Consider the following 27027-nt stretch of genomic DNA (forward strand, 5'->3'; position numbering starts at 1 on the left):
CAAAATCTTGAAATTCGGATAAGTTGACAATTTTACTTTTATAATAAGTCAGTAGATTCATTTTTTAAATTGTTGTTTGCTTGTTCGCTTTATATTCAAAAATATTTCTTAATACTGTTAACTTTTAAAATGGTTAAATATTTGGAAAACGAAGAACGACTTAATGTCATGTTTAAGCGTTAAAATGACGCAGATAATTTTGACAACCTCTGGCTGTTTTTCATCTTTCAGGAAAATATTGTTCACTTTGTTGATGTCTAATTCATTCCGGACGACGACGTGAATAATCATATCACACTTACGTTTATTTTTTGAAATATGAAAAATTATATAGAAAAAAACAGTGCATAAGTGCGCGGCAGGTAACTTTTATTTTCTAGTATTTATGTGAACATTGGTAAATTTTACCAATGTTTTTGGCCTTTCATGTATTTTAAGATATATTTAAATGTATTCGACGAAAGCTGGCTGTATGAATTTAATTTTCACGAACTTGAATGTGTTTCTAATACCGTTATGAGTGAATTGGTTTGCATTATGAAGTGAATAAATCTGTCTCAAATCTAGTTCAATTATGTAGGAATGTTAGACACTTTGGGCCAAATACACCTTGCTCCACAGAAATTTTGGCCCATACACACCTCTATCTAGCTGCAGGTCTGTAGCTTCTGCCCTGAAAAAAATCGGATGGACAACCTGGCCGGGAGCTATAACTCCATACATGATGTTAATAAGTGGCAATTTAAGGTGCACAAGAACTTTCGCTAGTTTTGGGCCGATTAATCTTATTTACAAACACATTCTGTTTCTATTCAATTCCTAAAAAAATTCTTGGACATTTCACTACAGATCATCACTGTTCTTGCCTCTGATATTCTTTAAAACACTATCACCAGCCCTGTAAAGCGGAGTGGTGCAATTTGTTTACATATAAAAATGGTGGCTCTTGATCTGCATTCAAATTTAATGTACTTTATTTTCTGAGGTTGTTTTAGCCTTTTAGGTATTTAAGAGAGAGTCTGAAAAGCAAAGACATCAGTAGTAAATTGTCTGAAGAATTTAATGGTTATAATTATTTAGGTACTTAAGAGAGAGTCTGTAAAGCAAAGACATCAGTAGTAAATTGTTTGAAGAATTTAATGGTAATAATTATTTATTAAAAGACAAGAAAGAGATACCCTCAAAATTCATGAAAGTTGATCACCTAAAAAATTCCAATTATTTGGATTTCCCCAGTACTGCAGTTTCTGTAGGAAAACCCGTTTATTGAAATGATAAAAATGACAGGCGTGCGGGTGGGCGGCTGCCATTATGGTACCCCTTTTGTATGGATATAACTCCTTCTACAGTTTTCAAGATAGGAAGTTTTTGTTTTTAATATCAATTGTACATAGAGCAGTTTAAAGAAGAGCTTTGACTTTCAGTGAGATGTAAACTTTCTACTTTGCTAATCAAAATAAGCTGTAAATTTCAAATATTGACCTCTTTCTTCTAATTTGCTTATTGATATTCATAGACTGTCAAATTGGAAAGGTTTTTTTCCCCAAGATTTGCTCATTTGTGTAAAACTGAGACTGTTTCAACTGAAATATACAACCCTGGATGAAGCCGAATATGTACTGCAGATTTCTAATTAACTTAAGGAATTGATATCTGCATAAAATTGCAAGAAGCATATCGCAAGAGAGTACATCTTGCAGATTTAAAATCTTGCTTTTATTTTTCGGACAGATGTAAACTAAAAGAAACTACTAGTACATGTATTATAAAACTTCAGCGTTTGCAGTTTTATATTCTCGTGATTTGATGCAGAAAAAATAAGGAATCTATAGTATGTATTCATATCTTAGTATTAGCCAATCTCTAGACAGTTAATCATGAGTATCGATAGACCCCCACCTTGATCAAATCTGAGTTTGTCACGTACTGCTTACAGTCCAAGCTCTTGTTACAATGACTCTTTATTCAGAGATGTGCATGTTACTTGGATTTTACTTGTATTTATTGTAGATTGGGATAAAATGGCGACATACTCGGCAGGAAATAATTCAGTGGACCTGGCCATTGATCCTCTCATCACATGTCGCCTGTGTCTGATGGAATGCTCCCTACAGGAGATGTACGAATTACACGACTGTAAATGTCTCTACTGTGAAAAGGTACACTGATAAGTTACAGTCAAATTAGTGGCAAAATGTACATCTTACAAATTGTTGATATTGGCATTAAATTTTGATTTGTTTTAACACCAAAATGCTGTTTGTGTTTATTGATTTTGTTTGCATTATTTCAGTGTGTGAAACAGTATCTACAGGTGTTGATCACTGATGGGAGTATTCTTACAATCACCTGTCCAGATGCCAAGTGTAAAAAACAGGGGAGGATCGAAGCTGCAGAGGTGTGTATTGGGACCAAGAGAGGATTGACTGTAAAATGTGTAAAATGACAGAGAGTATTGATAGTGATTGAAAAATGTATTTAAGAAATGCAGCCAAATCTTACGTACACTTTAGAAACAAGAGCATTGAACGCTAAGGCCAGTAAACTTAAAATGAGTTATGGTCCTGAAGGACCATAGTAAATTCTTAATGTACATGGGTATTAATGACACTCTGAAATCATTTACAATATCTTTACCTTAATGTCAAATTAAGATACATTTGCAGAACTGTGCTAACATTTATAGAAGCAGGTATGTAAACAGAAGTAAATTATAAATTTAAATCGTATATTTTTATTTTTTAGATTGAATCTTTAGTGGATGGTAATATGTATGAAAGATATCGACGACTAAGACACCAAAGAGGTATGCTAGCTACTAATGGAACTTTTGAACATTTTGGATACTTAATTTTTTTAAGTCAATTTTATTAATTGTTTCACTCATGACTTGTACTTTAGAGATTGAGCTGGACCCCAATCGAACGTTTTGCCCAGAGGCTGGATGTGAAGCTATCTGCCATGTGTGTAGCACATCAACAGGAGAAAGATACAATCCTACTCAAGTAGACTGTCCAGAGGTACTATATATATCAGTCCATAGGTACTATTTATCATTTCAGAGGTACTGTATATATCAGTCCATATGTACTATCTATCAGTTCAGAGGTACTGTATATATCAGTCCATAGGTACTATTTATCAGTTCAGAGGTACTATATATATCAGTCCATAGGAACTATTTATCAGTTCAGAGGTACTGTATATATCAGTCCAAAGGTACTTTTTATCATTTCAGAGGTACTACCCGGTAATATGTCAGTTCAGGGGTACTTAATATCAGTCCAGAGGTACTATATATCAGTCCAGAGGTACTATATATCAGTCCAGAGGTACTTTATATCAGTCCAGAGGCACTATATATATCAGTCCAGAGGTACTATTTATCAGTTCAGAGGAACTACCCGGTATATGTCAGTTCAGAGGTACTTAATATCAGTCCAGAGGTACTATATATCAGTCCAGAGGTACTATGTATCAGTCCAGAGGTACTATATATCAGTCCAGAGGTACTTTATATCAGTCCAGAGGCACTATATATATATCAGTCCAGAGGTACTATATATCAGTGTAGAGGTACTATATATCAGTCCGGAGGTGCTATATATCAGTCTAGAGGTACTACCGATATATATATCAGTCCAGAGGTACTATATATCAGTTCAGAGGTACTTAATATCAGTCCAGAGGTACTTTATATCAGTCCAGAGGCACTATATATATATCAGTCCAGAGGTACTATATATCAGTCCAGAGGTACTATATATCAGTCCAGAAGTACTTTATATATCAGTCCAGAGGTACTATATATCAGTTCAGAGGTACGTAATATCAGTCCAGAGGTACTTTATATAAGTCCAGAGGCACTATATATATATCAGTCCAGAGGTACTTCATATCAGTCCAGAGGTACTTCATATCAGTCCAGAGGTACTAAAAATCACTCCAGAGGTACTATATATCAGTCCAGAGGTACTTTATATCAGTCCAGAGGCACTATATATATCAGTCCAGAGGTACTATATATCAGTCCGGAGGTACTATTTATCCTATCGTACTTGTAGATCTATTGCGAGATATTGATTAAAATTTCTGTTAGCTTATTTTTGTCCTTTTATTGGCCCGACTAATAATTCAGTTAAGATCTTTACAAAAGCCCTTACACCCAGTGTTGTGGGATTCATAGATCCCTGAATTTATTGTTTATCAATTAGCTTTCCTTTCTGGAGTGTGTTAATTTACAGAATGTGATTCAATGTTTTAGATCACCACACTGTGGTTTTCCAAAATCCATAACACCCCTCTCTGAAAACGCTGACTTTGCATGTTTAAAAAGAGTTTGTTTAGAGATGGTTTTACCGTATTTGTTAAGTTAATGTTGTAAATTGATTTAAAAGATGTTACCTTTTAATGGAAGGGTATACCTGTATGATTCCAGTAAATTTATCATCATAATATAAACTTGATCCAAAGGGTGGATCACGTCGAGTTGACAGGTGTGGATGATCAGACCAAACAAGACGTTTCATCTGATGATCTGTGCCGAGCAACTCTATGGGGTGCGACCCTTTGAATTAAGCTACTATTATGATAATACAGAATATATGAGTGTGTTGTTTTGTAGTGTGGCCTCCAGTTTTGTTCAGTGTGTAAGGCTAAGTGGCATGGAGCCATGACCTGTGATGACCTGATGTTCAGCGGAAGACAGGAGGATGCTGGGTAATTTCTTTTCTTTTAGATAATTTTACCCTTTCTTTGATGGATGATGTGTTGTTTTTTGTTACAGGTATTTATCATCAAAAAGGTAGAGTTTTAAAAACAGACAATTTGGAAAATATGATTTAAATTTGTGTTCTTTATTGATACATAGATAATGTACATGTATATAATGAGTGTCTAATGACCAAAAGAAGCAGTTTCTCACCCTTCTTTAGAGATTGAAGTTAATTATGTTTTTCATTCCTTCTGATGTACAGCCAATTTGAATGTATGATAATGGTTTCTCTACTTCAGCATCCCCTACAATAGTCGAGAGGACGCTCTGATCAAGCGATGTCCGGTCTGCTGGGTTCCGATCGAGCGGAACGATGGTTGTGCCCAGATGATGTGTAAGCGCTGTAAGCACGTGTTCTGCTGGTACTGTTTGACTTCTCTAGATGTAAGTGAAATGATGCCATAAATGTTTAAGTTTTTGGCCAGAGTGTAATTAATATGACTAATTTTTTTGGCCATACATTGTTCAAAAAGAGGTTTTTTTTCCAAGTTTAAACTACCGGTACTTTTTAATTAAGTAAACCATCATTTTCAATTTTATGGGTAGGTGTTTTATAGAACATTGTTATTTTGTATGCATTATTTGTAGGTATAACTGAAACAGAGTTTTTAGTTGTATAACTGAATGAAAAGTTATAAACACGTTCCAACAGTAATTAGTTTGTTTTATAAATAATTTTTTTTCAGCATGACTTTTTGCTGAGGCATTATGATAAGGGACCATGTAAAAACAAACTTGGACACTCCAGAGCCTCTGTTATTTGGCACAGAACACAGGTGAAATTATTTTGAAAATCTCATTCTCATGAATTCATTTGAATACCATTTACCCAGCCATTTTTCCCTTTTGGCAAATTTTGCATAATTTAGTCTGAAATATTTTTATTATCGTAAGTTATTTATATTTTGAAAATTTAAAATGTTGAATAGCTCATGATAACAAACATAGTTTCTGCCTGTTGTGTCTCATGAGATATGGTAGGTACTAAAGAAATAGCAAGTTTTGTATTTTTGTATTTTAGGTGGTGGGAATCTTTGCTGGATTTGGTGTGCTGCTCCTAGTTGCCTCCCCTTTCCTGCTTCTTGCAGCTCCGTGCATTCTATGCTGTAAATGTAAGCTTTGTAAATGCTGTGAAGAGGAGGACGATGTCATTGATGTAGTGACAGCATGATGATGTAATATCCTAACAGAGACCAAAGAAAAAAACTAAAAGTGGCTCTAGTCGGATGTGCTATACAACATATTTATTCACCCCAAATCAACGGGTATTTTGTTAGAGAATTCAGTGGTTTGAAAATTCCAGGTAAAATCAGTGATTTTTAATGAAGTTAAACACTCATTTACCTTTAAAAAAATTGTGTTTTTTCGTATTTTCAAGTGAATTGGATATACAGCGTAAATTGTATCTCGTAGTAGATATATGTCTCAAAACACTTTAGCATGTGAAACTATACGCACATGTAGCAGATACAAGATGATGATTATGAAGCATTCTCTTCCATTTACACCAGCAGATATTGTTTCCTGAGTGTTTTTCATCAGTAATATAAATTATTCAAAGTATTTTGCCAATCAGGGTATGTTATGTCAGGGTATACATAACTGCAAATTTTGTCAGAAATGTTAATTGAAAATCTAGTACCTTACTTCCTACTTACAGTTTTTTTCTAAGTGTTCCAATTTAATATTTTGTTTATGAAATTGTTTGTTTATGAAATTATTTTGTAATTTTTTTAAAAAGTTGGTATGAGTCATAAATTAAATGATTGATAATTGCACAATAGGCATGTGCATTTTGTTACATGTATGTTTTAAATTTCAAAAGATTAAATCAAGTTTTGCTATAATACAATTCAAAACTCTTTTAAAGATTTATTGCCTGCAATATTTGGATTTTCCTTTGTTTTTATTTTTTTATTGGTTGTTTATTTTCTTAAAACTTTTAAGTACCTATGAAATGCATATTCTATCCATCATTTACAAATTTTAAACAGTAAAATCTTGATTTTACATTGACTAAATTTTTAGGTTTCTTGAAAGTTGTTTTTCATGCAAATTCATTAGAACAATTCAATTAAGAATTAAATGAAATCATTAGGGATCTTGTTTTTATGAAAGGTTATCAGTTATCAACATGCTCTTTTGTTTTACAAATATGCATGCAGAACATATTGCTATCGTTTTGCTATAGAAATTAGCTTTTAACATAAGAAGCTACATTATATGATGTCATGAGGCCTTGTTAAAATTGTTTGAAAATGAAATTCCAAATTTAATTTCAAACCTATTTTCATCTTAACATAGCTAAGTTAGCTGCGATAGCTAAGATTTTTTTTTTTCTTTTTTTTTAATGCCTGTTTGTAGTTTTTATTTGTTGGCTTATTATCTGTGATATGTCATTTGAATCTGTGTAATGTACGTGTGCAATGAACAATTCGAAGTGTAGACATGCATATAGATACATGCATTGGTATCTCTCTGCTTGTTCTTGTAAATGTTTACTATTTCCTTTATTGTTGCTGACTCATTGATATTTGTTGTGCAATGTATTGTTTTATTTGTAAGTTGTGTTCTTATATTAACATCAGCAAACAATATTTTCAGTTGTCCATGCACATTTGTTCCTTAAAATGAGCTTACATTTCTGTAAAGTTTTGGCCTCTTAATATATTTTTAAAAATAGCTTGAAAACTATTCTAGAATTTTTTTTTACCAAAAATACATGCAATTGCTTTCTCCAAATTAAGAATATACCGGTACATGTATTTGTGTGGCATTCATGCAAATTTCCATAATTTATGTAATTTGTATATAGTATTTAACACAGCCTAACTATTCCTGAGATATCAATTTTGCTGTTTATGGCTGGCCATTATTAAAAATTAAAGCAAACATTTTTAATCACATTCTTGGAAAACATTTTATATGAGGAACTTTCAAGTGATTGAAACGTTGTGCAATTCAAATTAGTGTCCTAGACAACAAAGCTTAAATCTTTGTAATTAAGTGACTACATCATTAGTTGTTTAATGATAGTGGTACTGTAAGCAGCTAGACATTCTATGATGGGTTGCAGTATGACATGTTTTGTTTTGTATTTTGTCTGTGATATTGTCAATTTTACAAGGATATTATCCTATGTACTTGCTGCATGCCTCATCAAATGCAGGCTTCTGCTCTAGTCTTGCATGTTTTGTTCATTGTTGTAAACTCATTATTCTTTTTGTAATGTTCACATATAACAGACTCGTATTCATAAACAGGGGTAATCATTGTTTTGCAAGGCAAAGAAAAAAATCATAATTCTATTACTTTTATCTGTATCTATGTTAAATAACTACACGTATGCATGTATATATGTTCATTTATATGTGCATCAGACATTTTGGTATTGTATGCTTTCTGTCTCATTAAATGTTCTTTGACTATACTAGTGTATAAGAGCGTTTTACAAAAAAAATCTTACTGAGTGAAGCTCCCAAACATCCACTTGATTTCACAAAAGAAAAAAAAATGTTGTAACCGTCGACTTTCATTTTGACTCCTAGCTATATTATTATGGTGCATCTTTGCAAGCCCAGTGGACCGAAAAATCCTTGGATATCGAAGATGGTTGTAGTATTGACTGTTCAGAACATATATTGCATGAAGATAGAACTACCGCTACCAGGATAGTTGCAGTATTTTTTCACATTAAAACTACCGGGTATATGTAAACTCCTGCAGCTAAGTCCATTGTGCATTTTTTGCTTTGTCCTTCATTACAGTGTATTTATATCTGAAGATCCTTTGTATCAAATACATGACTTTCAAATATTTCTAATGAAATCTATTCTCAATGTGAATTACGTAGCATTATGTTGAACCAGTTGCTTTGTTTTCTTTAAGATTAAATTATTGATGTATTTAATTTATTAAAGCAGGCCTGGGGATCTGACATACTGAACAGAGTTTTTTAAATGATCTTTAATATCTGTAATTAATGGTATTACTTCTCCATAAATGAAAAAGACCACATGTGATGTAGTTTCATTCCAGATTTGTTTTGTTCTGTGTGGGGTATATATCTAATAGTACCTGCAAGTGCTAGTTAAGGTGAATGTTTTATTGTGATATATGTTTCTGGTCATAAAATACTGTTTATTTGCTGTTGAGAAATAAATTATTGTAAATATTAATCCTTTTGTCTTCATACAGTTATGAAAGCAACATCAGGCTTATATTGATTGAGAGCTTAAAAAATGATTAAATTATTATATTGAATAAATTTATTATGTCATCAAATTATTTGTCGAGAGCAGCATTTCTTAAATCTAGGATTTGAAAAGGGCACATAATTAAATGTTTTGAAAGGGGAAATTTTCTTTAAGGTTAATATCACGGGGTCTAAAAAATTTATACCCCTATACCGCATCTTTGCTAGCCAAGGGTTTCTAATCCGAAATCCTTGGCTAGCAAAGATGCTATACCAGTACTTTATAAATCAATTTACAGTCAATGTAAATGTTAACAAGTAAGATTGTTATACTAAATAGTTTGCATAAACATTCAAATAAAAGTTATTGAACGATTCAATATTTTTAAACATTTACATCTACCGAGTATGATTTTCTTCATTTCTTATGGGAACTTAAAAGTTAATTCATAGCCATATTGAAACAGGCAGACCGAAATCTGCATGCCCCGTTTATCGATTAGACGAAACATAGCGACCTAAGAAAAATCAAGGACTGAACTGCATGAAATAATCATGATGATGTCAGACTCGATTTTGCTGTTTCTTTTAGCTAACGTTCTGATGTACGTTAACAATAATATGGTTAATTTTTCTTACTTTTTACAATCAATTTATTAAATTGTGAAAAGAAAGTTGTCAATATAAACAATGAAATGCTTTCTTTGATGATTCATGCCGGTCATGAGAAATTATGGAATTTTGATGTACAGTTCCTTTTTCATTAAAAAGCCATTCCATTTCCGAGGTGGGCATGGAGTTATGCCATGCTAAATTGTTTAACACTGATTTTTTAAATATTTTATGGTTCTCAATACACACATTCGTTCTTAATTTATGCCGTCTCAGCAAAATTGCTTGAAAATTTAAAGCTTAAAAATTTTCTGTCTTCAGGAATGTGAAGAATAAATTCTTCCGAGGAATTATTCTCTACCAAGAAAACTACAATTAACGTAGACCTGGATTTCAAGTTTAAAGAAAGGGTTTCAACAGCTTTACCATTGAAGAATATTTCAATGTTCTTACCAGCAATTTTAAATAATAGTAGCGAGAAGGCTAAAATAGGCTTCGTTTGCTGCCTTAACCCATTCAGTATTGCATTAATATTTCTTAGACAAGTGTTTTTAGCGCAGGAGTTCCAAGACCAATCTACTCATTCATGTAGCATATCTTTTAGATGTTCTCATTTAAAACATGTCATCTTTATTTTCAAATCCAATTAACTAAAATATTTCTGCAACATACCAACCCTTTCCCTGACATTAACAACACTGCTTGTACATATAAAACATTTATTGTTCATCATTCATAAAACACTAAATAACAAACTTGCACTAAGATTCTCTTGCACACATAAATAGTCAATGTCTATACAACATAAAATAGGGCAAAATAAAGGAATAAAAAATGATTAATGAGGTATTCATCTTAAAAAGCTAAAAAATCTAAATACCTCAAAACATCCACATGAGCATAAGAGATTTTAAAATAAAATAAAAAAAAATGAAATTGGAGGATTAAGAATACTTCAACTTTTTTGAATGGCTAAATATTTCATTATGGAGCTAAAAGAAAATAAAAAAAATGTTTGCATGATACCTTAAAATGTGTAAATGAAATGTAAAATAATTTTTGATAAATGATAAGATGCAGTTATATGAGCATTTAGAAGTCGGCATCAAGAGTAAACTCATGCTTGGAGGAATCATTTCCATTCATGACGCCCATTTTCTGGTATTCCCCGACACGCTTTTCAAAGAAATTTGTCTTTCCTTCCAAGGATATGTGTTCCATAAAGTCAAAAGGGTTCTCGACATTGTAAACCTGAAAAATACAAGCAAGAATTAAGACCACTGTATTTAGAGTCTTCATTTATAACAGCAATAAAAGAAAAAAGAGAAGAGACCATGTTTCAGTATCATTTATGGAATGTGGACCTACCTTTTCACATTTAAGTTCTAGTAGTAGTCTGTCAGCAACAAATTCAATGTACTGTTTCATCAGTTTGCAGTTCATCCCTATGAGGTTACAAGGCAGAGCTTCCGTCAGAAATTCTTGTTCAATCTTGACGGCATCACAGATGATTTCATATATTCTTTCTTTGGATGGACGGTTTAAGAGATGGCTGAACATCAGGCAGGCAAAGTCGCAGTGTAATCCCTACGAAAAAATAATGGGGATGAAAATTTCTGAATACATAGCTATTAATCATTTTCAAATTAAAATTGGAATTAATTTAATTTACAGAATTTGACTGGAAAGACAAGCTGTATTTCTTTAAAACTGAACTAAACTCATAAGTAGACTTCATGCTTTTGGGCTTGTAGGTTTTTCATTTCTTTAGATATCAGCCAAAGCACATTTATGATGACCAAATATAAAAAAAATAATTAGAGACACAAAAGTTGTTGGTCCATACCTCATCTCTACTAATCAGCTCATTACTGAAGGTAAGCCCTGGCATGATTCCTCGCTTCTTCAGCCAGAAGATGGCAGCAAAGCTTCCACTGAAGAAGATACCCTCCACTGCAGCAAAGGCCACTACTCTCTCTCCAAAGTCAGCTTCCTGGTCACCGATCCACTTAATGGCCCAGTCTGCCTTCTTTTTGACACATGGCAAGGTCTCAATGGCATTGAAGAGGTAATCTCTACAATAATTAAATAAGATTTTATTTTCAAGGACTGACGAGTACTGTTGTATTTCAAGGATGTAAATAACAGAAGAAAAAAAAGGAGGAAATCAATTGTGAGTCTGTACTGATCTCTAAAGTGAACATTTTCATTTGTAAATCTGCTGACAAATCACATTCCTGAATTTCTTTCTTTTCCCCAAATCACAGAAGAACGAACTATTATCTTATCTTTTTAATTAAGAAAAAAAAATCGTTTTGAATTGAGACCAATTTCTTATCACACACCTCTGTTTGGGGTCCTTGATGTAGGTATCAATGAGTAAGCTGTACATTTCGGAGTGGATGTTTTCCATGGCAATCTGGAATCCATAGAAACATCGGGCCTCTGTAGCCTGTACTTCTTTACTGAACCTCTCCACCTGCAAGTCAAATAATGGTACACAATGAATTCATATTATTACATCAATAAGTAAAGGGGGCTGTAGTCATTGCATAGCTCTTTTATTTGTTGAATCTCAGAACAAAGAAAACTTTGATGGATTTTTATGGAATGAATATTTTTTCTTCACATTGCATGTGTTTGAAAACCGTTCCACATACCAAATTTTCATTGACGATTCCATCACTGGCAGCAAAGAAAGCAAGAACATGGGAGATGAAGTGGCGTTCCTCATCCTTCAGAGCTTCCCAGTGACCCAGATCCTTGGAGAGATCGACCTCCTCAGCAGTCCAGAATGAGGCTTCAGCCTTCTTGTACATTTGCCAGATATCATGGTACTGGATTGGGAAGACTACAAAGCGTCGGGGATTGTCCTCCAGCAAGGGTTCAACTTTCTTGGGCTTTCTGGATGTTTTCTTGATTGGCTAAAACAGGAACAGCACGGTTAAGTAAAAGGACAGTGACACACTATACTAGGCATTAGGAAATATGAATATTTTTAATAGGACCATGAAAGAAACTTTCTTACCTCGTTTGTTTTTTCTATAATATTCTGTGGAATAGAAAAAAAATTTTTACGCTAAAACTATATCATATCACTAGCAATTAAAATTATGGTTAAAAAAAATTACTCATAAACTATTTTATGCACCATATAATTTTAAATTGTTGATGAGATTAACTCCTGTATAGCTGCTTTAATGATATTTATTGCTTTTATCAAGTTTGTAAATTTACCCAACAACTGCAATTCTACATCTTATAAATTAACTCACGGGTATATTGCTGTCTCCAAGAACTTTTCTGTTGTTTAAAACTGTGTTTTTTAAGTTTTCTGGCATCTGGAACAGCAAGAAATAAAAAATGCAATAAATCTCCATAACTTATAGTAATTTTTACACCTATAACTGTAACCTATAAATCACATACTATGATAGCTGAATTTGCTCCAATTTCTTCATAGAAACAGAAGCAGAATGTTAGTTTGAAAATGGTTTCAACTTCAACTCCGACGTTATTTTTAAGCAATAGCCTACATTTCCGTATTTAGGAAAAAAACTTATATGACGTGTTTGTAAATGGCGCTAAAATTGGTCAACATCCGTAAAAACATTTCCCTCCAAAAATACAAAGACAAATCATACAAACATTTTCGTGCATGTTTCATTCAGAAAAATATCAGTTGCATAGCTGTCCTAGGATAAAATTTGTATGAATGCTATTCTCCTAAAAAATCTTAAAATTTTGTGACTATCCCATTCAATGACTCAGATCAGACAAATCAAAGTTCCTCGTTGTTAAATTTCTTTTTTATCATTGAATTTACACCATTATATCAAAAGGAAGATAAAACTAAATTCACAGCAAACAATACAGTCAATTAAATATATATATTGCATCAATGCAGATTAATTACATAACACGTTTACTGACAAAGAAAACCTTGCACATTTAAGCGCCAAGTGTTTCATTACCTCGTTTTCGTCGTTAATCTTCGATTTCCTCAGTTGTGCAGTAATTTCTTGAGTTGCTCTTGGTGACCGACTTGAAAGCATCTTGACAAAATTAAGAAAATGTCAATATCTTTACAGGAACAAAGATATTTGGATGTCGTTCTCTCTTAACTGAGATGCCAATTGACGTCCAGTGCGTGAATCTCGAGTTAAAAACCGCGCTAAGCTTGCACCGGAATGGTTTTCATTGGTCAATAATGGTATGTTCCGTCATTGCGTTTCATAATCATCAAAATTTTTAAATATGAAAAATAGCTCTGTGTCTTATCATTAGACATAATGTTGTATGGTTTTGTAGCTTATAAGAATTTTTGCTCTTATTTCAGAACAAATGCCTTTCAAAAAAAATAAATGAACACCCCTCTATATTGGACCATTCCATAATTTGTTCTTAGCAACTTTGCACTATTTTCAAGTGGATATTCCTACACATTTCGCACAAAATCTTTTGAATTAGTGTGTAAAAGATGCTAATATATCAAAAGATAAAAAGTAAAATATTTCAAATATGCCTTTTTGTAATAAAACACACAAAAATGGGTATAAATTATTCATCTGTATGTTTACTATTTTATGTCGTATTTGGATCCGAAAAGTCGTTGTACGTCATTGTTTAAACATGGCGGCTACCGATAGTATTCGTGTAGTTGATGATGATTATGTGAAAAGAATTCATAGTAGAACAACATCAGGCCATTTGCATAAGGGTAATTAGTTATACACTACACTAATATGTATGCCGAATTAAAAAGATATTTTTCAAAACTGTGTAAGCGTTTTAAATCAATGTTCAACACTGTTCAATGCATCCAAACACTGAGAAAAGAGTAAGGCTAGACGTATTTGTGTTGTAGGTCATGGCATTGTTGCAGCGACAGCTTCAATACCCAGTAAATATCAAACTATTGTGACTGACAATAGCGACAAGAGAGGATTCGGGGCACAAGCGAAACGTTTTCAGTCAGATTTTGCCATGGTAAATTTTAAGATCTGGTGTTTTTTTTTATAAACCAGAATACTTTTCAAATAACGTATGATTGGGCTATGTATTAGAAAGTGGGTTTAAAAATGATTGTTTTATAAACAAAGCAGTTTTTATGTACCAGTAACATGACAAATTAAGAATTTCAGCATGTTCTTGTCATAAATTTAAAAGAATTTACATGTTCTTGGAATTATTCTTACATTAATTTTCATTTTTTTTATGACTATAGACAGATGCACCTGGTCCAGGCAGTTATGTCAAACATAATTCAGTAGAAAACAATAGTGCTTCCTTTTCAAAGAAAGGAACAGGGGGATTTGCATCAAAGGTAATATATTAGTATTATAAAAATCAAAATAAGATCAAGTTTTTTTTAAAATACTGTTTCAGTACAAATTCCTTTCAATATACATGTATATAACAATCTATGGCAATTTATATACTCATATCCATTTGAAACTTGTGAAGAATATCCTGTATTTTTGCAGTCCAAGAAAGGTTTGAAGTATGTCGGTACCAGTGCACCTGGACCTGGTGTCTACAGTTTGCCAAATATGTTGAGGACACAGAGTGATTTCAATCGCTCAGAGGTAGGAAGGCTGTTCCAAAAACCCATAGCACAAGCAACAGAACTGGAGAAGAAAGAAAAGAGACCAGCACCTAATCAATATCAAGTAATTCAAACTTTATCTTTTGTGTGTGTGTTTATGTGTATGTGTGTGTGTGTGTGTGGTTGGGGGGGGGGGGGGGGTGTTATTATTATTATCTTGCTGTCATTGTGAAAGGACATAGATATGATTAGATAGAAATACATTTTAATGATGATGATTATGTCCCAGTTTGGTCAGATGAAGATGATGGCTTTCAAATGACTTTTATAAGTGAACTTTTTGTGGTACAACTCTTGTCATTTTTCAGGTTTTAAAAGTACAGTTGGGAAAAGCTAATAACGTGTCGGCAGATGCAGCGTTTAAATCAAGAAGTAAAAGAGAGGTTATCAATATAAAAGATATAGCCAGAAATCCTGCACCAGGTAATAAAGTTAAATCTTTTTTTTTAAAGCTTCTGTCTCAGAGAGTTTAAAAAAATATATATATATATATGCTCACTGCTTGATAAAACAACGTTCCTTCTGTAAAAAACTTGTCTTAATTATTGATAAAATAAGTTGTTATTTTATTTTAAACTTAGGCCAGTATACAGTAAAAGATCATCTCCAACATGAAAGTGTGAAAGTTCCATTTTCTAGTTTCAAATCAAAATCAAAGCGACAGATGCAACCAAGTCCTGTTCCAGTAAGTATAAAAAGACTCTTAATTTGGAGAAGTATTTAATATTGAATAAACGTGTACCTGCCTGAATCTTTTTGTCCTTAATCTATCATATCAACGTTTGTAGGTGCCAGGACCTGGTGCATATAAACCAAATGAACCTGTTGATCCTGCCAAAAAACAACTTTTCCCGTGAGTAAAGATTAATCTTTGTTTCCAACTTTTACTTTTTTTTGGGGGGGGGGGGGGGGAGAGTGGTAATGATATGAAATGTAAAATATCCAGTTTACGAATATTTATTATTTTATCATGTAAACCTGAAATAAGATAATATTTAAAAGAAAAAAAAGTATATATAAAAAGTTAACTTGACTACATTAACAGGAGGAAGCACTACCTGTGTATCTCTGCCCCCGCCATGCCCCTACCAGACACGCCGCCCCAGCCTGGACCCGCCGCCTATGACCTGGTCGACTATCAGGGTCCTGCCAAACATTATATGTCTAGCTCTGCTTTTGTGTCCACAACCAGTCGATGGACAGGGAATGGTCCAACTGGAGAATTACCTGGGCCAGGTGAGTTTGATTAACATTCTTGATACGGATATCAAATGATATTATCTACTGCGATATGTTAAGCAAGAAAACTTAACAATTTTCCACTATATGACACTAAATGTGAAGTTTTACTTCGTTCTGAATTTAGCTACTGATTTTGAAGGAAAACTTCATGAGTCATCTCTCTATTTTGAACACAAAGCTCTGATCTTTTACATATTTTATGATCACTTCCCACTCTCGATCTATTCTAAAACAGTGATACAAGGCTGGTAACTCTTGCTCTCTATTTAACCTTGCTTCAGAACAGGAAAGGTTGTACTGGTTGTGTGCTAATGAACTATTTATACTCCCCCATTTTCTTCTGTAAATATTTAATCAAGACAAACATGCAACACCTGAGAGATATCTGTGTGAAAGTAATCAAGCTGTTTTAATTATGTTCATTTTAATTTCCCAGAAAATGAAGGTGCTAATTAAAATTTTTTATGAATCTCTTGTGAAGTAGAAAATTCCAGCAGGAAATGAGTCTCAAATAACAAATGTCAGTAAAATGAAGCTCATTTTAATAGCAATGATTTTCTGCCAGATTCATGCATTGAATTCAGTATATTGTCTCTAGAAAACCCTACCTCAGCAAACAATTAGAGAACTTTTAATAAGAAAACCTTTGAACAAATTTTGTATTTGGCAATTACGTCATAAAATCTGTAACCTTGTGATCAGAATGAAATTGATGCTGGAGTAGTATAACATTCAGACTGTAAATTCTATAATAGGAAAGGGTTAAAGGTGCACTTTAAATAATTACTGCCATTGGCATTTTGTGTGTGGGTGTAATGAAAATGTACTACCAGGTACTTTTTGGACACTGGAAAATGAATTTCACTAGAGGGGAAAAAAATGATGTTAAGCGTTTACTCCACATCGAGATGTTTTTACAGATTGATATAGACATGTTTTCATGTTCAATTTTTCAAACTGACATTGTTTTTGGACAAAGGTCTTTCCCCATATATTTAACACTAGTCATCTAAAGGAGCCAGAAATGTCTGTAAATAGAAGAGAAATATTGCTGTTTATGAAAATGAGTTTTCTTGACGTGATGTGTTCTTAATTTTATATAAATTTTTATATAAGAAAGTTTGACTTAATTATTTCACTTGTACACCAGCTGTATTGATCATACATCTGATATTTAGATATCATAGTTTAGTAGAAAGAAATTATTGGAATTATTATTTTTTTTTTTTTGGAGAAAAAAAAATTAATTTGCACTCCCCATTGCTGATATATATAGACTGAAATCAACAGAATTAACCAATATGCAAGAACTGAAAGCATTTGCAATATCAAGTAAATTATGTATTTCCATCAGATTTTAGTAAAATCAAAAAGTTAAGAAATATGATCCATTCATGTTTGGTTTCATCGATGCTCTGTTTAGTATTGATTTTTTCCCCTCATTTTATTGTGAAATGGCTTCCCCCAAATTTTGTCCCTAAGAGAGAGAGAGAGATCATTATTCCTGATGACAAGCTGTCAGATTTGTCGACTGACACCGTCCTAGAGCCTCCACTTTATTGATTTTAGAACTCATAGATCACAGAATCTCGAATTCCTTTGTGTATGATATCAGGAGTAAACTGGCAATATTAAATTAATAACGAATGAAAAGAAAGGGAATAACTAAAGATGTACTGTGGTTAAATATTTTATGAATGCCAAATGATTTTATTTTGAAAGACTGAAATTTAGATGAAAAATGTAGGAGTTAAAATATTATTATCTATTTGTAAAATACTAATATTTTATTATAATTTTTTTCTTTTTTTAGCTCATTATCGACCTGTTGAGCCAAATAAACAGTCATTTATCTACAACGCTGCAGGAAAATGGATTTAATTCTCAGAAGATGATTAAGATTTATATTAATAATGAGTAAAAAAAGAAGACAAACAGTATTAATTTGCTTGAAATACAACTTTTAATTAATGAAGTATTTAAAAATCACACACTGGAAATGATGTTCAGGAAATATAGGATCTTGCTCCTTGCAATGTATTGTCTGCTGGTTGACTGGTAATTTGCTTGATGTCAGATCCAGGCAAAATGCCATTTGTTGTGATCATCCTTGGATTTACAGTTGTTTCCAATGGAAATCAGAGTATTAAGATACATTGCATTGGTTTATTGAACCTTAAAATGCTGAACGGACAACAAATCCCATCTATTTAAACAATGGCATATTGCTTATTCTGTTTGTAATTATAATGTTTCTGTTTTATCAATGAAAATAACTTTACCTTTGAGGAACTACAGAATAGTATTCAATATTTCTGTTTTTGTTCCACTTCCTACTTTCTCCAAGTGTTGAATGATGCTATGATTTCCGTCCAAGTTGATCATGAAATGCCTTAATTCTCCCCATCACCATTTATCTATTACAGGCATCTGTTACTTACCTGTATGTGTATGTGAGAAGTTAAAACTGACTTGTATGTGTGGTGCTGATTGAGGAGTGAATGTCCAAACTATTGTGAAATGTCAATGGTGCCTTCATACTATTAGACCCAGGAATATTTTGTTTCTGCATTTTAATTGAATTGTTTCAATAGCCAATAAGATGTTTTACCACTTGTACTCTTACCTTAATATTTGCTTTTCAAAGCAAGTTATTTTTGTGATACATTATTGCATTCTGTGTCATCTTTTGGCAAGATTTATTCTTATTTTTGTTGATGTTTTGATATAATATTGTATGAATTATATTTGTTTATATTCTGTGATAAAATCATGTTTTAATAAATCTGTGAAATATTGCTAGGATTTTGTAATTTATGATAATGTCACTTTAATCTTTGAAGTTTTACATATTTTTTCTTTAATTAGAAAAAAAAAATGGTTTCATAACTTTTTTAAAGTTACATAAGAGGCAATTTTGGGTTTATGTAACCCGGCGTTACGTAATATGACACAATCTGATCAGGAGTGATGTTTGCTCAGTTATATATCAGTGTAAACAACAAAGCTAATTGGGGCCTCCCTGGGGGTTTACGACACTACCTTATTATAACACTACCCTATAGATAGCGGGCTTTTAGTGCGACATGCGGATTATAGATTATTCAATCAACGCTTTATAAAAACGCGTTTCATAACTCAGAAATTTGATGTAAAGATAATTGGAATTTACTGCACGTTTCTTATCATTACAGTCACATGTACAGGTTTATCTCTTGTTTTTATTTCCGAAAAAGTGACGAGGATTTTATAGCTGTCAGTCATGTGACATTGCCCAGCTCAAACCACGCTGATGTATCCTCAATTGAATCTTCTCTCCCCCATTTGAAATTCAAAATATAAAGCATCCAAACAGCAAATCGCGATGAAAAACCGTTCTAACTGTTTAAAACACAACGCCCTACCAGGGCCCAGACTCGGTTTGTTTCTTAATGATTTAACATGTTTTACTGAAAATCAAATTACTATACGTGTACCTATAAGCACAATGTATTATTTTGTATTTATTTTAAAAGAAGTTTTTTCTAGTAATTAAATTGCAGCACAGTAAATGTTGATTTTTCTGAATAGATTTTCTTTTCCCGATTAAACTGGTTATTCTGCAAATTTCGTACAGAACAAACGAGTATTTTCTAAGAAATTAGCAGAAATCCGGTTTTCCGTTTCGAAAATTCCAGCCCGTCCCGGGTTTCGCTACCCATTTTAGTCATACTCCCTTACCCTAAACCACCCCCAAACCATGCGCGTCAAACTTAACATACGTGTTCTGATGGCAATGTACACATTGTAGTTTCATAATCTAGGTTTAAATACAAGAAATATGACCAAGTTGGACAATATTGACAAGAAAAAAATTAAAACAAACGATGCCCGCATATAATGTTGTTCAACCGCTCTGGTTTGATGTGAGTAACATCCCGCATTAATGCATGTGGGAATTTATTTTGATGTTAAAATATTTATAGGAAATGGAACGAGTTGACAAAAAAATTATTCACTCACCATTTTATAAAAAGCACTCAAGAGTTTTTAGCCACGATTTCTGAGTCATTATAATAGTTTGGGCAATACTAGTCTTGGTATTCAAACATTCTTTTGGTAAGTAAATCAAAATTATTTGAAATTATTAAACATTTCCCCACATTATCTTTTTAGGGGTTAGATATCGCATAGACCGATTCTTCTAAAGAGAGACGGATCTGTTCTATATCTCAGAGCAGACCGATTTAGTATTGTATAATTGTGGAGACACCAGACCATCGTTTGTTTATTTTAATCAGAAAATAGATGCACCAGCACGAAAACACTTCACAGCTGTGATCTAGGGGTGCAGTAGCATCATACATGTATAAAACGGCGATACATATTCGGACGGGTTGAGACATACTCATTTGTCCACTTAAGATTTAGAAAGTGACTAATAGAATGTTTAGATCATTAATACCAATTTTAACAATGAAATTTTCATAATGACAAAAAGTTGAAAAATGGACAAATTTATTGAGTTACGAACACAAGAATATATCTATAGGGTGCATGCTGAGTAAGCACCGGGAACGTCCACGGAGAGAAAAGCTAATATCTAGCTCTTAACCAAACACTTGACATAAAACGAATGGGTTTCAAATATGAACATCTTAAAAAAAAACCTCAAACTAGTAGCCGTTTACCAACTGTTTGCTGTTCGGATGCTTAACAAATTTCACATAAGATCTACCTTAAAATTTAAGATATGATTATAATTCGCAATAAACTATATCAATATCTATCTAAAAATTTTAAAAATCCAAATATTCTACGCTTCAATCTCTTCCTATATCTTTACCTACAGAGCTCTTCATTTCAAGGAGATCAATATAGTCTAAAATGATGTTACGACTATCCAGCCCTCTTAATGACATGCTATCTTTGACGACCCACAATCAGTAAAAATTCTACAACGAGTCTTTTTAATTGATCAGCAAATGAAATAAAGAACTAAGGCTGTAATTAAATTTGTCGGCAGAGTCTGAGACAGAAAACGAACAAATTTTGATCTTACTGCAACGAAATTCATTGAGTAATATGCCATTGCTTAACAGTTTATACAATCACAATTTTAAACAATATCCACGTATAGCTATTTCTTGGAACAGCGATTTAATGCAGGGTGACCATTTTTGGGTAAAAGGGGATTTCTTTTCCAAACCCAAGATCATGCTGCATTTACTGTTCCTTGAATTTTACAGAATCTTCTTGGAAGTGAATTTTCTGTTTAGAACTAAATGGCGGTTGAACACCTTTCACTTTGGAGGTGGCGGGTATGGTCATCTCAATAGGACTCAGGGGTGGCTTCTCCTCTCCCGACTGAATCCGGATCGCCTCCTCGCCTATGTCATCGGAACACATGTTGGACATGAATGTCGGAAACATAAGGGCCACAGCCAGAAGGATTCCCCCGACACAGAACAATATCAGACCAACTAGCTTCAACAGATCAAGCGTGGTATTGAATCTGACAGCATCTTCGTCAACGTATCCGACGTTCTCTTGAACGTCACCCTTACGGATGATGGATTTCGTCGGTATGAAATACCCAGCCAGAATTGCAAGAACACCCAACACTAGAAGATTAACTCCAATCCATATACAAACTTTCAACCAAATCGGACGACATCGGCGTCGGCGCGCATGCGGGTTGAGGAGGTACCGGTTGTCATCATCTTCCTCGTAGATGCTGGGATCCTTGTACGTCGCCGAGTCGTAGAAGTTATGGAGGTAGGATCTCACGCCGAAGTAGTAAGGACACACCCCTTTCTTCTTCTCCGGCACATCATCGTCGAAGAACACCTTCCCTGTCTTCTTCTCTTTGGGTGTGGAGACTGAATCATGCTTTTCCTCGGCGTATTTCGGAGAGGTCGGTTTGTCCGTAAATAAACCCGTGCTCTCCTTTGACATGACGCCTCTAAACGTCTCCCGACAAAGAACGTCCTCACATCATGCTCCAGGTGGCAGTAACCCTAAAAAATAATCCCCCACAAAAATAAGATCACAAATCATTTTTATTTGAAGCAAAACTTAACTAGCAATATCCGCCGCCCACAAAATGACATCATTTCATTGATTACTGGGAGAGGGTGAACTGGTAAATGAAATAGCTGCAATTCTGTTCGTTTTTTCTCGGGCATGGATTGGTGATAATGCGATAAGGACGTTAACAATTTGATTCAAAGCTCATCGCAACGTATTATTTACATGAATTAGTGTACATGTAAATACATGACATCCAAATCTATTGATTTAGTCAGCGACATTCTAGGACACTCATCTTTCCCCGATTTTGTTTACCAAGTCTCTGGACAGTAAATCCATATTCAGCAATTCCATACAGAACCGATCTCTAAAATTGTATGGAAGTCGTTTTCCCGCTTTCAGAATTTATACCTGCTTTGCGTCGAGTACATTGATCAATGCAATCTAATTAAAGAACCTATACTACGACCCGAAGCCTTGTATCTGGTATTCAACCTCATAATTGATTTAAGAATCTAAATCTTAATCAGACTGATAACAATTGATCTGAAATTAAATAAAGATGCAAGAGAATAAATAAGTCCGAGATTTAACCGAATTTTTCAACAGTAATATTTAAAGGGTTATAAATCTATGTCTTCTAATATTCAAAAGTATATTTTATATGAACAAAGTCTTGAATTATACTGTAAAAAAATTGCTTGGATTCCTTGTTTTACAATCAGAAAATAAATCAAGACACATAATTCTATTATAATTTTTTTTTATAACTATCTTAGGGACTAGCGATGGTCTACCAGATACTATTTAAGTGCTACTTTATTTCGCTATAAACAAATATGATTAGAAACTGGGCATTTTTTAAAATAAACCCCAAACGATAATTTTAAAAGATGAAAATATTTCATCAATTCAATTCTTATTGAAAGAGAACAACACGATACTGTTGAAGTAGAAGGAATAACAGGAAAGCCTACTCACAGCACTGAACAACCCACAAACCTTATCATCAATTTATACACCTGAGATGGACTTTCAATTACCTGTGGTTTTCTCGTTCACCAATAAAAAAAAGTCAGACTCCGGAACTGTCATTGGGGGTTCTTAAACGTTTATTGATTCGAAACAGCCAAAAAACGAAGCAAAGCATACAGATTCCTACAGCATAACGGTTAATGTATAGGGTCAATTAATTGGTAGCGATAGCGAAACGCAATAAAAATGACTCTGTATTGCTGATTTTCAGGCAAAGAGATGGAAATGAATGAGATACAAATAAAAACCCAGAAAATATTCCATGAATTCTGTGGAAATGAATAAACCATATTGATGGTTTGAGTTGGAGATCGTTACGTGCAAATGAACGCATGTTAGCAGGAACCACTTCGCATGCGAGTCTAAAGTTGTGAAATAACGTTACGTAGGAAGAGAACTGACGTCATCAGACAAAATGCCACCAATAACAGTTGATAATATAATACCATATGACGTTTTATACGTCATAGAATTTTTGATTAAATGTTGATTGCAGGTCTCTGTTCAAATTTAGCGATACTCCAAATGTGGTTCACACATTTATTTACAGTTAAATCCCAAGTGGAATACCAAAAAATCCATACTGTACATTGCTCGTCTTCTGTGAACCAGATAAGTTATTGGAATAGATAGATTCCACTCTTGGAAATTAAATTAAGTCATTATGATCTAAGAATGCTGTTCAGAGGCCTCAAGTAAGGAAATCGATCTTACTTTACAATTCCCCATAATAACCGATGTAAATCTATAGATACTTAACGATTTTTTAAGAAGTCAGACCATGGAATACAAATCTTGCAAGAAATTTTTATATGACTGAAATAATTGTTCGTGGATTTTTGATTTTAATCTCAATGTTGACAGTAATCTAAAAAAAAAACCCAGCTAGTCAATAAATTGATGCCTGAGTCTACTTAATCATCAAGTCTCTACAATATGACGAAGGTAAATTAATTAATGTCAGTGTTTCATTGGTATATTATGTCCACCATTGACGCAAACCATTACTCTGATAATTAAAGTACGCATCATCCCACTATTGAGTTTCATACACGTAGAGCTACCTTATATATTGGTATTAGCACCTGACCTTTTCCTGGAAGGCTAATGTCTCATATAATTCATACCGTGAGATACATCAGATGGAACTATTAACACTTTGCCTGCAATGCCGAACCTTCTTATGATGAGAACTCAAAACTCGTTGGTGTTCTCTACTAAAGATTTCTTGATGATTTGTAAGTCTAAATGAAGCAGTGTGGTGTTTTAAAGATCGAATAAGTTTCAAAAATTAATAGTTAAAATACATTTAATTTAATTTAGACCAAAAAATAAATGCTTTATACCGTTGACTTACAAAACAATTGCTACTTCGTAAGTGAAGTTTTTTTTTTACCGCTTACCAAAAAGTAGAAATTTAATTCAATTTAAAGCTACAGATAATGCATCGCAAATTCGAACCGAAGAAACACTGGGCGAAAAAGAGCCAAGGGGCAAAATGGGAAAAGCTTGTTGCCTAGCAACATGGAATTAATTGTGATCATAACTAAATTAAATATATTGACGTTTAGACAGACCACATTACACACTTCTCTAAAATATCAATTTCATGAATGAATTAACCGTCCAACTTTGCTGATAACATTTAATACTATACTATCAGAAATCATTTTATTTTACAGTAAATACATGTATGTACATCAAGTACATGTACGTTAATATTCATCAGAAGTCTATAAGCATTTAATGAACATACACCGGTAGCTGAACATCCGAGATACTTCTAAAGGAGTTTTGTGACAACCCTCTCACGATGCATTCATCAAAACATGTCACTTGCTAATGAGTGCTATAGTTTATGCATCAACATTGCAACTTCTCAATATAATTCATTCCTATCAATATTGTTTATAAAAATTAACTTTAAGATATATGACAAATTATCTGTTCTTTTTGTATGAAAGAGAGCCGAATGATCACGGCCATTTTTAGACCCTATTGTTCTCCTTTTGAAGAAGAGCTTTATATAACGATATACATATATCTAATTAAAAAAGCAGAAATATATGGAACCTTTCTTCTCTAATCAATAATTTATAACCAAAAAACCATATTTACAGATTTAAGGTATATATCTGATGAGTAATTTGTTGACCATACAGCCTCCTTAAAAGGAAATTCGAACGATATAGTCATCACCCATCGGTCTGACAAATTGACTAATCAAATACCATTCATTCCTCAAAATCGGACAACGTAGGAAAAATGGATAACAAATTCACGGTATTTCTAACATTTTAATCCCGTCTATATACAATTATGACTCCTGAGAAAAAACGCTATGAGGAGCATCTATTGAAATATTGCCCAAATCTATGTTGTTCATTTCATATTCTTGAATACAAGTTCGTGTATGCAATGTATTTAGTTTCAACGTATATCTTGTTTAAAGCAATGTATTATTTTTAACCCAATAAAGATTGCCACCAATAGAACAAAAGAAAAGTTTATGACAATGATTCTGATCTTAGGAGGCTTGAATTTGGAAGATTGACGTCATACGTCACACAACAGTCAAATAGATTCTGCACCTGATGTTGACGAATACAACAACACAACAATGTTAATTACTGCTGATAAGACATACAAGGAACATTCCTCTGCATTCATGCTCTAATACTAGCAATGATATGTGCTTATAAAGGAATAAATAAGCTTGTTATGATCAAACCATTGAATGCTTACAGATATGGATACATGTACTTAGTTTGTTCTCGCTAACAATAATAGCACTAGAAAATGAATTCGAATTGCTCTCAAGGCAACTTAAAATCAACCATTCTATACACTATACACTATACTGATGTATGTAGACATTTATCTAAAATCCTTAGATGTTAATCTATACAAAACAAAATACATATATACTTACGTTCTACGAAATTCACAGGGCAAAGGGTAAGTAAAGACAACCATGAAATCAGCAATCTCTCTATAAGCCGAGATTGCGGGAACCGAGAGTGGGCACTGCTAAGTACACAGCGCATGTGTCAACCCAGACCTAGCGATCAATACATCTCAATGTAATCATGGTTACCATTCTCCAATGAAAAAAAAAATGTTTTTAACAATTTTTGTTTACAGTCAGGCAATCAATTTCCTTTCTGACTTGGGAAAAATAGTTTCTTCACGCCGTAATAAGTGCAGAAAACGGTAAATAGCGTGATGTCCTTGGTTTATTTTTTTTCAAATTGATCTTAGGAATAATTTGCTGCGATGTCCATCGATTTTTATTTCCTAATGATGGACACAACGACAGTGACATCCCGCCATTATGGACGAGACTTTTGCATTACAAGAGATGACAGATTGGCGTAGTTCATACGTTCACCATACTCAAACCATAATGCTGAGCCGACCCACCGCTTTTCAGGAAACATGTTCTGTAATTCTCTGAGAGGCGTATCGAGGAGAGATGTGATCTATGAAACACGTAAGACCACAAGAAAATCAATTGATTTTCTCAAGAACGAGTTAACTCTAATTTGA

General features: G+C 33.3%; 4 protein-coding genes across 4 annotated transcripts; 2 read left to right on the forward strand and 2 right to left on the reverse strand.

Moving 5' to 3' along the window:
- Positions 1 to 29: 29 nt before the first annotated feature.
- On the forward strand, positions 30 to 8952 carry LOC128165305 (probable E3 ubiquitin-protein ligase RNF144A). The gene is made up of 9 exons (XM_052829704.1): positions 30 to 362; positions 2011 to 2159; positions 2294 to 2398; positions 2746 to 2806; positions 2902 to 3020; positions 4625 to 4719; positions 5014 to 5158; positions 5461 to 5550; positions 5796 to 8952. The coding sequence occupies exons 2-9, from the start codon at positions 2022 to 2024 to the stop codon at positions 5943 to 5945; spliced, it is 903 nt and encodes a 300-aa protein (XP_052685664.1). The 5' UTR covers positions 30 to 362; positions 2011 to 2021; the 3' UTR covers positions 5946 to 8952.
- A 1331-nt stretch (positions 8953 to 10283) lies between these two features.
- Positions 10284 to 13745, reverse strand: LOC128165306 (ribonucleoside-diphosphate reductase small chain-like). The gene is made up of 8 exons (XM_052829705.1): positions 13556 to 13745; positions 12857 to 12922; positions 12610 to 12633; positions 12242 to 12505; positions 11927 to 12060; positions 11428 to 11656; positions 10950 to 11168; positions 10284 to 10832 (listed from the first exon to the last, which is right to left on the reverse strand). Exons 1-8 carry the CDS (start codon positions 13634 to 13636, stop codon positions 10674 to 10676), a joined length of 1176 nt encoding a protein of 391 aa, XP_052685665.1. The 5' UTR covers positions 13637 to 13745; the 3' UTR covers positions 10284 to 10673.
- Positions 13746 to 14163: 418 nt separating this feature from the next.
- Positions 14164 to 21120, forward strand: LOC128166639 (O(6)-methylguanine-induced apoptosis 2-like). Its single transcript, XM_052831930.1, has 9 exons — positions 14164 to 14301; positions 14449 to 14570; positions 14809 to 14907; positions 15068 to 15253; positions 15498 to 15612; positions 15771 to 15874; positions 15978 to 16042; positions 16235 to 16425; positions 18245 to 21120. The coding sequence occupies exons 1-9, from the start codon at positions 14214 to 14216 to the stop codon at positions 18310 to 18312; spliced, it is 1038 nt and encodes a 345-aa protein (XP_052687890.1). The 5' UTR covers positions 14164 to 14213; the 3' UTR covers positions 18313 to 21120.
- A 340-nt stretch (positions 21121 to 21460) lies between these two features.
- LOC128166640 (neurensin-1-like) lies at positions 21461 to 26794 on the reverse strand. Its single transcript, XM_052831931.1, has 2 exons — positions 26411 to 26794; positions 21461 to 22430 (listed from the first exon to the last, which is right to left on the reverse strand). Exon 2 carries the CDS (start codon positions 22366 to 22368, stop codon positions 21637 to 21639), a length of 732 nt encoding a protein of 243 aa, XP_052687891.1. The 5' UTR covers positions 22369 to 22430; positions 26411 to 26794; the 3' UTR covers positions 21461 to 21636.
- Positions 26795 to 27027: the final 233 nt, after the last annotated feature.

Source organism: Crassostrea angulata, chromosome 10, assembly GCF_025612915.1.
Source record: "Crassostrea angulata isolate pt1a10 chromosome 10, ASM2561291v2, whole genome shotgun sequence".
Taxonomy (NCBI): Eukaryota; Metazoa; Mollusca; class Bivalvia; order Ostreida; family Ostreidae; genus Magallana; species Magallana angulata.

Coding starts and splice junctions, on each gene's coding strand:
- LOC128165306 (XM_052829705.1), bottom strand. CDS start 13,636: ATGCTTTCAAGTCGGTCACCAAGAGCAACTCAAGAAATTACTGCACAA. Junction 11,169..11,427: donor AGCTGATTAGTAGAGATGAG/GTATGGACCAAC, acceptor ATTTTTTCGTAG/GGATTACACTGCGACTTTGC. Junction 10,833..10,949: donor TAGAACTTAAATGTGAAAAG/GTAGGTCCACAT, acceptor TGTATTTTTCAG/GTTTACAATGTCGAGAACCC.
- LOC128165305 (XM_052829704.1), top strand. CDS start 2,022: ATGGCGACATACTCGGCAGGAAATAATTCAGTGGACCTGGCCATTGAT. Junction 2,160..2,293: donor AATGTCTCTACTGTGAAAAG/GTACACTGATAA, acceptor GCATTATTTCAG/TGTGTGAAACAGTATCTACA. Junction 5,551..5,795: donor TTATTTGGCACAGAACACAG/GTGAAATTATTT, acceptor TTTGTATTTTAG/GTGGTGGGAATCTTTGCTGG.
- LOC128166640 (XM_052831931.1), bottom strand. CDS start 22,368: ATGTCAAAGGAGAGCACGGGTTTATTTACGGACAAACCGACCTCTCCG.
- LOC128166639 (XM_052831930.1), top strand. CDS start 14,214: ATGGCGGCTACCGATAGTATTCGTGTAGTTGATGATGATTATGTGAAA. Junction 14,571..14,808: donor TTCAGTCAGATTTTGCCATG/GTAAATTTTAAG, acceptor TTATGACTATAG/ACAGATGCACCTGGTCCAGG. Junction 16,426..18,244: donor TGGAGAATTACCTGGGCCAG/GTGAGTTTGATT, acceptor TTCTTTTTTTAG/CTCATTATCGACCTGTTGAG.